General features: G+C 35.7%; 1 protein-coding gene across 2 annotated transcripts in view; it reads right to left on the reverse strand.

Moving 5' to 3' along the window:
• SESTD1 (SEC14 and spectrin domain containing 1) overlaps positions 1-13,409 on the reverse strand; it is a 53,616-nt gene that overhangs the window by 18,868 nt on the left and 21,339 nt on the right. For both annotated transcript variants that reach the window (XM_080620882.1, XM_080620883.1), the window contains 3 exons: positions 4,498-4,611; positions 2,251-2,348; positions 1,801-1,856 (listed from right to left, as the gene is read on the reverse strand). In XM_080620882.1, coding sequence (XP_080477008.1) covers positions 1,801-1,856; positions 2,251-2,348; positions 4,498-4,611 — 268 coding nt within the window. The remainder of the gene's footprint in view (positions 1-1,800; positions 1,857-2,250; positions 2,349-4,497; positions 4,612-13,409) is intronic.

Consider the following 13,409-nt stretch of genomic DNA (forward strand, 5'->3'; position numbering starts at 1 on the left):
TTCGTATTCTTAGATGAAATGACCTAGAAGCACTAACAAACTGAGCATACAATATCTGTTACCTTTCAGGATTTTTATAGCAAGTACAAAACTCATAGAAAGTGAGGAGCTGAACACTAAGTATATTGATTAATGTTTCTTTTCTTACATTTTTCTGTGTGCTTTTAAGCACAGACACTCTAGAGTGTCACAACTTTCATATATGCAAATATAGTATGTTTTGACTATTTAATCCTTTTTTTAAATAGTTTGAAGAACGTTATTGTTAAGATGTGGTGAAGTTTTCAGGATGTAAACACCATACTACCAGAAAACCCAGATCATCAATTTGTTCCCCAAAAGCTCAATGAACAAGTCAGCAAATAAAACTGTGCTTGGTCACTAAAGTAATGGTGGTGTAAAAGTGAAAGTCTGTGTCACCAATTCTGCAAGTCTTAAATGGTAAGGTGTCAGTTCACCAAAAGGAAAAAGTAACATTAGAATAGTACTTGTTAATACCTCAAGGAAGATGCAGAAATATAGTATCTAAATTCAACTGGTATTATCTAGACAATCAAAATGCCATGGGGCTTTGGAGATTGCAGCAGGCAACTTTAAATTACTCAGTATATATTATTTTGAAACAAACATCTTAAAAATTCAAATACCTTTTGCCATACTAGAGAAATAAATATCTTAGATTTAATCTTTTATTCTACTACAAAGATAGGCACAGATAGCTACAGAGCAAGCAGATTTTAAAGTTTTTACAAGTCATAGTTCTACTGGGATGATTTTAAATTTTTGTGGTATTCTTTCAGCAGTAAAGGATTAACATTTTCAAGGTAAAAACATTTTTTTAATCTAAACGCAGAATGTAATGTTCTTGGGGGCCATCTGCTTACACAAAATTGAAGTGCTGTTTTGACCAAAAATCTCACCATTAGAGGAGGATACACAATTAGATTAAACTCTAGTGACAGTGTAGCGACAGTGTAGTGACAAACACTTCAATATTTTAAAAACTTTAAAGACCACAGGAAGGAACAACTATTTCACCTTTTAACTCAAACAATATTATCCCACATAGAAATAAACTAGTTTTACACAGAGGGCATATAAAACTAGTAGTTCTCCAAGGAAAATGTTATCTGTGAGCCACACACTGGTTTGTAGGAGGCTGTAAGATAAGAATTCTGAGCACTCAGACTCTGATCACCACCTTAACACTATGCATTACTTCCTATTCTACATAGCCCCAAACCTTGCAACAAATTTCTAGTCTGAATCAGTCTGTTATACTTAACTGTCAATAAGAAACTGAGCATGAAAAAAACCCCAAACCAAACCATTTCAAAAAACCACAAAATGTTTAATGCTGAAGGGAGAGTCTAAGTAGCAGAGTCAGGAGACTGTATGCTTCACTTTCACAGATGGTCAGCTCAAAACCAGGTTGACGCAAATTATCAGAATTGTGTCAGAAAATGCTATCTATATTATATGCATTTGGTGGCCAGTAAGACCATTTTATAAGGCCAACATATTGACATCATCTAGAAACGATGTATTCTCAAAATTAAGCATGTTAATTATGGTAATACTGTAAAGATGTTATTAGCATTATTAAAAACTGTATTTAAAAATGCATTTGGAGATCCTCCATTTATTTCTTAACACTTTTTTTAACCCTACAAATACAACATTAATTGATAAGCTTGTTACACTGTGATGCAGGCTAAGATAATTATTGTACCCTCTGTGCTTTCACTCAAGGCTTAAAAATAAATGTTACTTTATTGACCATTTTTCAACTTACTATACCTGTCTGCAATACCGCCTCAGGGTCAACTGACGGAAGGAAGTTCAAATCTATTGATCTTGAAAAAAGGAACAAACACATTATTAGTGATAGTAAGCATAATAATAAAGTAACAAACACATTATTAATAATTTGCATTACTCTAGCACTAAAAATTTTAACTAAGGCCAGAGCTACCTGATACTGTTAAGAGACTACCTGTTTTCTTTCCTCATCCAGTAAAGCCCTCACTTCTTCAACTCCTATCAAAACAGAAGTACAGCTGCTGGTAGTCGATAGCCAAATGAGAATCCATGTACACACACACACACACACAGGTCTACAGTACAAGCTTTCTGAATTTCTTTACACATTTAAAAATATTTAAGGCATATCATATTTTTCATATTGTCTGGATTTCCAATGAAATTTTATAATCCAAAAGCATTGATTTCAAAAAGTGAATCACACACCTCTCTCTTTCTTGTTGAGTTCCTTTATCACTTCCATTGTTAATTAGAGCAAGTTCATCCAGTAAGGATGTTGATTCTTTCGTAAACTTTTCAAATACCTAAATAAGAGTCAGGTTTTAATTTAAGAAATTAAAATCATATAAAGTGGCAGTACTGAAGTGCAGATTTATCCACTAGTTCATCTTTACACAGCATAATTATTTCCCAACATTCAGATAGTAGGGTAAAAAGAGTAGAAAAAGTAAGTTTTGTTCAAGGAACACTTAGGAACACCAAGATTGTCTAAGGAGACAGTAAATATCACACTGATATGTTACACTTAACAAAGTGTAACAAAATGTTACACTTAACAAAGATAGACTGAATTCTGAAATACTGAAAATTTTGAGACTCCTACAAAACCTGCAAGCAAATCTTCAGAATCATGTCAGAGAATCAATACGTGCTATGCCAGCATCTGACAGCTCACTTGAACAAATTAAAATAATCAACTTTGTGAAGAGTGCAGCTCTTAATCACTACTAATATATGGGCTATATTGTAATGAATAAGTAAGATGAAAGAAAGATGTATTATATAAAAAGAAGTATCCTAATCAGTTTCTTCGAATATAAGGTTATCTCATTTCAGATAACAAAGCCTGTATAGCCAGACAATGGGTACCTCTCAGATGATTCCTCTGTACCAGATTTCTGAGGGTTGATTTTTTGGTTTTGCTTTTTTAACAGAACTGAGCATGAACCGATACCATAAATGACACACACAACAGCTTTCAAGGTCGTCTTGGTGTTAAAAAGTGATTAATCAATAGCCTGCAGATCAACCTCTCAATCTATTTAGGACTACTTAAGTTTCAGGGTAAACTAAAAAGGATCTGCTGTGGACAGCTCTTAAAAGCCGATTTATAAGAAATCTAAATTCAGCTGTTACAAAAGGCAAAAAAACCCCAACAAAATCACTAGAATTAAAATGTACTAAACAGTTGTAAATTGTATTTCAGCTTATACATTCAACAACCTTTCTGCCCTCTTGTCTAGTTTCAGAATTCAGGAGTTGCAATGGAGAAGGTTCTTCGTTAATTTGCAAAACAAATGAAACAAGGCAAGAGAAGAAAGACAGGAGAAAGAAATTTTCAGCTGTAGTCTGAACCAAATATAAAGTTCAAGTCCCAGTTGAAGTACTGTCCTTACAGATTTTATGAATGCAGGAATAAGTGAGTTGAAGCCACATCTGGATATACCAGACAAAAATAAAGGACAATGAAATACTAGATTTCCCTTCCCTCCCCTGTGTCCAGGTACTCCTAGTTTCAGGCAGAGAAAAAGCACACTGCCTTGCCCCAATTCACGCACACATAAAGCCTGTGCAAAGACCATGCAAAAAGCTGCACAGCAGATGATGCTCTCTCTACCCTTGGGTCTGAACACACAATTTGCTCAGATTCTTAAAAAGAAACATGGCACACACGGTGTAAGCCCTCAAATTTCTTGAGAGGGAAGTACTGCTATGAAATTGGCTGCCAAGTATGTTTGAAGGCTCTGGGCAGTTGTGGCTGGGACATACTGTGGAGTATTCTTTGTCCAGAATCTCACCTGGAGATCTTAGATGGAGATACACATTTTAAGAATAGATTGCACAGGAAAGAAACACACTGCTTCATTTAAAATTGTTTTGAAAATTAAAGTAACTGAAAAAAACCCAGTATCAACAAATAATATATTAAAAACATTTTGGAGTGCTGTGCCCCAAGAGTTGCTTAAACAATTAATTTCTTTTAATGATTTGCTCCTACACGTTTACTGCATCTCTGTATCTACTAGGGAAACTATACTGATAGAGGTTTTAGTGTAGGACAGGACAGCTTTAAAACCTGGCTCTCAGTCCACACGAACCAAGGCTTAAGAGATAACCTAGTAAGATTTGCAGAGTTCCAGATATTTCCTCCTTGTTTTGGATTTCACTTAGCAGCCAAACAATTTTCCTTTGTACAGACTATATCATGCACTCAGGCTCTTCTAGAGTGAGGGTCTACAAGAGAGCTTCCTTAAGGAACTTGTTGGTTCAGCAAACTGATTACATCATCAGCCCTTGACCAAATATGGTGTTAGCTGCCATCATAAGATTATTCATGCATTTCAACTAAGTACTACACATATGAACTTTCTACACATTTAGCAGTTCCTACACAAAAACTTCATGGCTCAAGAATGAGATATTTAAAAACAACAACAAAAACAGAAAACCAACCAGCCTCTTATTCAACCAATCCATGTGATCATAGGTGAGAGATCCTCCAAAGTCTTCTGTTAGTTGGCATGGTTCTATGTATCGAGTCAGCTTGTTAGCAGATACTAAAATAACCTGCAATAGTAAAGAAATTTTAGGTACATTTTTAAGTTATGCTATATTTTTCCCTAAGTACCAGAGAAATTGTGTTAAGTGTGTCCAGAGGTACTGAGCAGATCTTACTCTGATTCAGATATAGCAACCTTTCTTTCTTTTTTTTACTGGTAAATGTTTGAAGGAAATACGGCTCATTGCAGTTAAACTGGGCCCAAACCAGACAGGTAATTTTGATACACAGTGTATATCTCATGCATAAATGTAAGGGCATCATCTACACTGCATAGGAAAAATAAATGTTTATTGGATATTTGTTTTCTTGGTGATAAATGATGTTTCTTGATCAAGTTACACACCACACAATCTATTTTTAGTGACTATAGTAGCAGGATATCATACTGCAAAGCACTTAGTATTTTTATCACTCTCTTGCAATACTTGCAGTCCCAGAGGTGAGTTTTTTGCCATAAAAGTTAAGTGCTTGCATTTACTGTGCAAATATGCACAGCAAGAGTTGGATCAACCATACTCTTCCAAGAGTAGTCAAATTCAAACCTTAGTATGCTTAAAAGCCTGAGTCATTTGCCAAGGAGACAAATCCAGTTCATCAACTCCTCAGGATATGAAGGAAAACACAGGTCCACTGCTAGTCAGAAGATGAACTTCTTCCCTTCATTTCTGAATTATAGAGGATCCTGGCTGAGCCTTATTCATATGTATTTAAACCAAAAGTTGGCAGCACAGGTTGCTTTGACGCACAATATGCTAAACCTGGAATAACTCCTGTGGAAAAAGCAGAATTCTCTATGGAAGCAGACATGTTGGCAATATAGTCAGAAAGAAGCGAGAAAAAAAAAAAAAAACAAAAAAGATAATTTTGAGAACCCAGATCATGCATGTATTCTTACAGGTGGCAAGAATATTGGGAAAGAGCCAACTGGAAAGAGCCTTCTACTTCTAGCCCAGCTCTTTGGTCCTGCAGACACTGGAAGACAGAAAACCAATCCTAAACTTAAAGGTTTTCTCTTTACAATTACCTCAGGGGTTTTGTCTTCCACTAGTTCAGGATAGTTCAGATCTGTTTAGATCACTAAACCAACTTGATATAGTAAAAATTAATGAAAATACTATGTTTCTAAGACAGATTTTGAGCCAATCAAAAGCCATTCAAGTCAACAACCACTGGTCAGTTGCCTGTCTCCATCCTTTGAAGTTTTTCAAAAGGATACAGCCCCGGGTAACCTGGTCTAATCTCTGCTTTAAGCAGGAAGTTGGACTACAGACCTCTAATCTCAGAGATAACCCTGCTTTGAGCAGGAAGTTGGACTAGATAACTCCTGAGGTCTCTTCCAATTGGAATTGCTCTTTGATTTTTCAACTCTTACAACTCAAGAATCCAAAGTGGTTTGAATAAATGATCTAATATTTAATGTATGGGAACACCTTCCAGCAACATTCAGCAAATACAGACTACTCTCCTGTATTCTATGTAGCTGCAATAAATGAAATTAGCTTGCAGTTTCTTCCAGCTTAAGCCCCAGATAACTTCAGGTCCAAGAAAAATAAAGTTTGTGTTTCTTCCTGCTTTAGGCACACATTTATATTTTAGGTCATTTTAAAATTCTCTTTTCATCTCTAGGAGTTCATAAAAAAGGAAAAAATTAGTTTACTCAATTAGGACATTTTGGTATGGAAACTGAAGTAACTAGGGCAGCTGGTTCACATCACTGAAATACTAGTTCTAAAAAGTAACAAATTGCCTGAATAAAAGAACAGACTTCATTGAGACCACTTATTTCTGATTTTTGCTGTTAACTAAGATCCTTCAGGAAGAATCACAGGCAAGGGACATCCTTCACAAACGTGCACCAGAGAAGCATTTAAATTTTTTTTTCTCCTGTAAAGCAAAAGCTGCTTGCAACAGATACATGAGAAAATAATCCTCTGATGAAAAAAAAAAAAAACAAAACCCAAAACAAAAACACACCCCAACACCCTACAAATGAGATTCATCAATGAACATAAATTTTTTTCACCTGATGAGAGAGATTATGAAAAATAAAACCTTTCCACCTCAAAAGAAAGCCTTGCTGTAACTTAAGACACTGCTCCAAACCCATTCATCCTCTAGGTTGGTTTGTTTGTTTTGTTGTTTTTTTTAAAGAAGCTTTTTTCTTAAACTTTTTATTGACTGCTCTTGTGCTAGACTTAAACTAGTGTCAGTGCCAATATAAAACCCTCCCTACGCTTTAATTTAGTAACTTTGATATTTTTAGGTGTAAAAAGCACAATTTGCCTCCCAAAAGCTTCTGAAATCCCATTTTTAGCAGCTACTACAGATTAATAGTCCATAAGAACATACAGCAAGAAAAAGAAAAAACATGATTTGGGGATAATTTAATAAATTTTTTTATAAAATCAAAATAACCTTTTGAAAAACTGACAAAAAAACCCAACCCCATGTACTGAAAAGTCTTGTGCTTCAACCACAAAATTCCCTTATCTCTCAGGAGTGAGACTATAGTTACTTTTTCTAGAAACATGATTCTGACCCATGCAACAGTGCCACTGACACCCATCTCTCACAATAAAAGCGCTATGAATATTGTTTGTACAAGGCTGATCTACAACACTTGATGGTTTTACAATTATTTTCATTGATCATCTGCAATGAAGAAGCAGGTATCAAGATCAGAGGGGAATTCTGGATATTCAATAGAACATGTGTTCCCAAAACGTTAAAACACATCCATCTGAACTTTCTTTCTTGGGTGGAAGAAACTAAAAAACTCTTTAATACAAATTTCAGAGTCAAACCCAGGAGCTATTGAAAGACAGGATGGTGTAATTTCAGTAACAATGCAGTTTTTTCTTTATTCACAGCAGCCACATTACTGAATCTAAAAAGGAGCAGCTATTTTCTAAAACAACACACATGTCCCTTGAGAACAGAAAATTTTAGAAAGTGAAATCTAAGCGTATGATCTTCTGAGAGAAGTAAAATGTCTATACTAATCTTCATATCTTAGCATCAATAATAATACATTCCAGCTCTATGACAAATTAAGAAAGTTATCTAAAATTGAATGGTAATAGTCTACATCTATTATCAGAAGAAAAACTTTATACTGGGAAATAGTTACCGAAGCACTGTAAGGGGACTAAATCCCATTTTTAACCTCACTAGTAATAACGTCCTAAAAATCAGATTTAGTTTGAAAGAATAATTGGTGTCATCTCTTAGGAAAAACAAAATAAAAAAAAAACAAACCCAAACAAAAAAAAACCAACAAACAAATCAGCCAAAAGAAAAATAATATTATTAACTTGCATTTGCACAACACTGTAAACCTAAAAATACACTGAATTTCACATAACATAAAAAAGCCAATCCTAACAAAGTCATTTATTAAAATGGAGAAAATAATTCTTTACAAACATACATCTATACTGCTTATAATTTGTTAGTCTGTTTGGAGGATTTGTTTGGGGATTGCTGTTACAGTGTTTTGCGGGTGGGGGTTTGGTTGGTTGGTTGGTTTTGGTTTTTGTGGGTTTTTTTTTTTTTACACTTCAAGCAGCCTAATATCCAACAACCAAAAAGGTAGACCAAGTTCCCAGTTCCCTGTAGAGAATTCTTACCAGGTATGCCCAACTTCTGAGAAGTTTATATGGGCTGAAAGTGCATTACCAACACATGCCACAGTTTCTCATTTGTCTTAAGCAACCCTCGTGATCATGTGGGTACCAAGTGATCCTAGCATGCAATTAGATGCTTTAGAAAAAGAAAAAATACTAAGAATAACAGAATGCATTTATTATACACAGCATTAGCTGTTTGACATTATGAAAGTGACAGAAGCGCAACTAGTGACAAGAACATTTATGCATACAATAATATAAAATTTTAAATTCTGTTCCAATTTGTTACACTACAGTGCCAATAACTACAAATGTATCTAAGAGTATATTAAGGTATTTACTCAATATGAAAAGAATATCTGCCTCATCACTCATTTTAATAAACTAGAATAAAAATATTTAACGCTTTTTTTCATTTAAGTACTGCAATGTAAGAATCTGTCATTCCCAAACTTTTTTTTTTTTTTTTTTTAAGAACATTAATGGAACATGCTAAAAGCTGATGATACTTATTTGGTTGCAGGTTGGTAATTTCGGACAAATTTAATTTAAACGGACATAAGCAGAAGTGGCTTTGCTCATTTCCCAAAAGTTCTGCCAAGGAACACTGGGAAGCCTAGATAGCTCTTCCGCTCTCACAGCCTGGTTGGTATGTATAAAACGTTGAATTTTTATAAAGTCCTTTAGGCTCAGTATTAAAGCTGTTTTCTCAGGGGATTGATTCTTGATGATTTGTTATGCCAGCAGCTTACATATCCAAACAGCTTTGGAAAAATACAGGGGAAGCTTCAATGCACAAGGCAGAGATTTACAAGAACAAGTCTGCACTTCAGCCTGTGCAGAAATCCAAACCAAAGAATGCCTATCTTCATTTTTCACACTACACTGAAGGCATCTGTTGCTAGAAAACCAGTAACTTTTTGTTATTATTATTTGTTTGAATCCTAATTGTTTTCTAAAGCACAATCAGCATTTGGTTTTGGGGGGTTGGTTTGTTTGGGTTTTGGGGGTTTTTTGGTTTGTTTTTTTATTATTTGAAAGTTAGCTGTGCTCACTCTCCAGCAAACTGAGCTGCTGAAAAAAAAACTTAACTACAACCTGAACTATTCTCCTGGTCATTTTTCGAGAATAACTATAGCACTTTCAACTGCCCATATATCTGGTCTGACAGCGATTCATTGCCATGGAACTGTAAAGCAACAGTTTTCTCAGGAAGATTTCCTCTTCCTGAGGAGAATAATCCTATTGTTTGATGATAAATATTATTTTAATGCAGTTTTGAAATGCTGCTTGATTAAACACTGAGTAGGATAAAGTGTTATTTGTTAATATGGAACACTAACCTATACAAATGATCATTTACTTTAACATTACATCAAGAAACATAAGTTAAATATTTATGTGGCCAGTATCACACAGAAATCTGGCATACTAGAAACCTAAGAGCAGCTAGCAGAAGCTAGATATACACCAGATTCAACTCTACTACCTTCCTCACTTTCAAGCATTCACAGTTTTGCCCATTCATTCACCTTCCTCTCCAGGGCTCATAATAATTAGCACACTATCTTTTTTTCCATCCCAGAGACTAATCAGCACACGCACTTCTTTAGGACTGAATTCAGAACATGACCTAAAAAACACAGGCTTACATACTACAGCTCCACAGAGACAATTCCCTGATTTGGCAGAAGTTTTTAAAAGAAAGGACCATAGCCTTCAGTGCTAAAACAGCAGCAAGGACACATTCAGATGAAAAGAGAGATGCATTTAAATAAATATATTATTGGAACGCCTATATGCATTTTGGGGGAAGTACATAAAAGCTACAGATTTTGGTACCTCAGTATTAAACAATGGACTGGAGGATCTGATACAAAAATTAAATGTTTCCTACAGAGTGCTGTTCATTCTGTGGAGCAATACTCTGCTCATTAGCATTGTTAAAAGGTAAATTGGGGCTTTCCAAGTAGAATACTGAAAGATAAGTTATAAAGACATGTAGTAACAAAAATTAATTTCAAAATACAATAACAGTATAAAAACCTCTTATAGTAACACAGTATAAAGTGCTGGGCCACAGTGTGTTTTCACTAGTACCAAACAACAACAACAAAAAAAGCACACGTAAGTGGCAGGGATTTTTGTGTTTTGGAACACAAAATTGCTGTAATCACCTGACAGTTGTTTAATCACCTCCAGAATAAAAACCATTAGTCTAAGGAAGATAATTATCTACCTGGGTATGTACCACTGGCACGGGTAGGCAGACTTACTTTATTTGAATTGTGGACTGATATGAAAAATTGTGGGTTTATCACATTGGATTTAGCATTTCAGTTGTTTTTTTAAACTGTTTGCTAAGCACTTTGAAACTAATGAAAAGATTTTACTAGCTATTTTTCAGCTACATAACATGTAAAAAGACAAGTCAGCTGGCTTTTATTCCTTTCAAAGCAATTCTGATATGCAAGTATACAGACCATAAACAGATTAATATGCAGGAAATTTTCACAGAAAAATGTGAGGTTTAGGTTTCTGTGCTCTCTGTATATTGATGATTTAACGTTAGAGACTTGAGATTTTCCAGAGTGGATTCTGCTGACATACAATCATAATGTATTTCTGACACCATTACTAGACTTAAGAGTTGTTAGCGGCTATAGTGCAACCATGAAGCATTTAGAGCTACTCAGACTTTGGACTTGAGGACTATCAGGATCCTTCTGCTATATACTCTTGATTTTTTCCAACTAATTCACACTAGTTTACCACGTCCGGGTTTTTTTTTGTTTGTTTTTGTTTTGTTTTTTTTTACAAAAAGAAAAGTCAGTCTGTGGGCAATATTACATTTTGTACAAACTTGCACATTTCTTATGCTTTTATGGTACATGTTTTCTTCCAGTTATCCTAGTTACCTTCGTATGAAAATCTCACCATCAAATACAACACACTACACACATCACTATGTAGAGTATTTTAGCTAAGAAGCAAAAAGCAACGCCTCCCAGCTCTTCATAACAGTAAGAAATTTTTATGTTCAAACCCTGTTCTTCATTCATTTAAAAACATTAACAGTATTAAGTATTACAGTGTAACATACACAAGATTTCAGCTGAAAGACACCCTTGGAACAGTTAAGACAGCACTCCTGTTATGAAGCATGGGCACAGGACCAGAAAAAACAGTCACAATGAACACATGAACTGGTTGCTAATAAGCACTTTAGGGAGGAATAAAGGGACAGAGGAAAGCTCTGCTGGAGGATGAATTGAAACTGACCTGAGGCACATCCAAAACCAACACTAATACTAACCAGGAATAAGGATATGCACTTTTACCCAGCTGAATCAGCCCACCTCTTTATACTTATCCACCCAGTAGCCTTTTGATCTCTGTTCCCACATTTACTTTCATTGCTTTGCAACTCATCATCACCACATCTCACTCTGAAGCAGAGGAATCTGTCTTTGAACACAAAGGAAGGCATTGTGCTTAATGGCTTCACATGGCACTAGTAAGCACGGTATTAAAAGTAGATCAGGTAGCAGTAAATAGGAGGTAGATGTGATGCCCCACTAGAAATTACAGGCACATAGCATTTACTTCAAATGTATAAAAGTACACTCTCAAGTGAATCAAAATATTTCATATTTTGATTTAAATTTTTAGATTGTATTTATTTCATTGATGTGAAAGCAATCTTGGATTTTCCCTAATAGTTGTACAAATGTAATCAATGATCCAAAACACAAGTTGGGAGTTGCTTTCTTTTTACTACGAGTAACATACAATTATGCAGCTGTAGATGAGTGCATGAGTTAGAGGTTTCTATAGCCTTATCAGTGCCCTGCCCTCATATCAGGAATAGAACAAAGATTAACTACTGTCTCAAATATTATTTGGAGTGCAGAGAAGTTGGGTCATTTTTATTAAGCCAGTTTTCCTAATCACAACCAAGTAATAGATAACCAAGAGTTAACGAATGGTCAAGAACAAAGGCTTGCCTAATGACAAGGATGATTCTTCATTATCTAGGAAAGCACAAGATTTTTGCTGTCCTCTCACCTTTCCCTGTCCTTTAATGAAGAATACCATTTAAGAATACGAGTCACTGCACATTAAAAAAAAGTAAGGCCTACAGCATCCTGGCCTGTATCAGCAGTAGTGTGGCAGCAGGGCCAGGGTACGATCATCCCCCTGTACTGGGGACTGGCGAGGCCACACCTTGAATCCTGTGTTCAGTTCTGGGCCATTCACTACAAGAGAGACATTGAGGTGCTGGAGTGGGTCCAGGAAAGATCAACGAAGCTGGTGAAGAGTCCGGAGAATAATTCTGATGAAAAATGGCTCAGGAACTGGGGTTGCTTAGTATGGAGAAGAGAAGGCGCAGGGGGGACCTTACTGTTCTTTACAGCTACGTGAAAGGAGGTTGTATTGAGGTGGGGGTCAGTCTCTTCTCCCAAGCAACAAGCGACAGGACAAGAGGTAACAGCCTCAAGCTGCACTGGGGAGGTTTAAATTAGATATTAGGAAAGATTTCTTCACAGAGAGGGTGATCAGGTATTGGAACAGGCTTCCCAGGAGAGAGGTGGAATCACCATACCTGGAAATGTTCAAAAACTGCATAGAAGAGGCCCACAATGATACAGTTTAGTGGTGGCCTTGGCAGTCCTGGACTAATGGTTGGACTTGATGATCTTGAAGGCCTTGTTCGACCTAGTTTATTCTATGATTCCACGATGAGATTTCAACTACTACCTGTTATCCTCTACTCACACACACTGCATCTGCCCACGCATCAAGCCAAGACACAGGGAACAAATCTGAAGTTTTCCTCCTGCCTAGGAAGCAGCTGCTATGTTTTAGTGCTATGATTATTCTTCTTGTGAAACACTATCTCACTATTTCTCTTACAACTGACACATTTTGATATGTTTGCATTAAATATACCTCTAATACCTGAATTATTTTCTTACTCCTAAAACTTCAGAACTATTAATTTAAGAGAATCTTAGGTCAAAATTTTGGGTCAGGGAGAAGTGTTTATGGTTCAGTAATGAAAAAAAGTAGTTCAGAAACAAGAACCAAAAGGTTTAGCTACACAACTCCTATGCTCAATGCCAAGAATGCCAACACCATCATTGGCAGAGAACATGATGCATAAAATTACT

This window comes from Psittacula echo, assembly GCF_963264785.1.
Source record: "Psittacula echo genome assembly, chromosome: 6".
Classification (NCBI taxonomy): Eukaryota; Metazoa; Chordata; class Aves; order Psittaciformes; family Psittacidae; genus Psittacula; species Psittacula echo.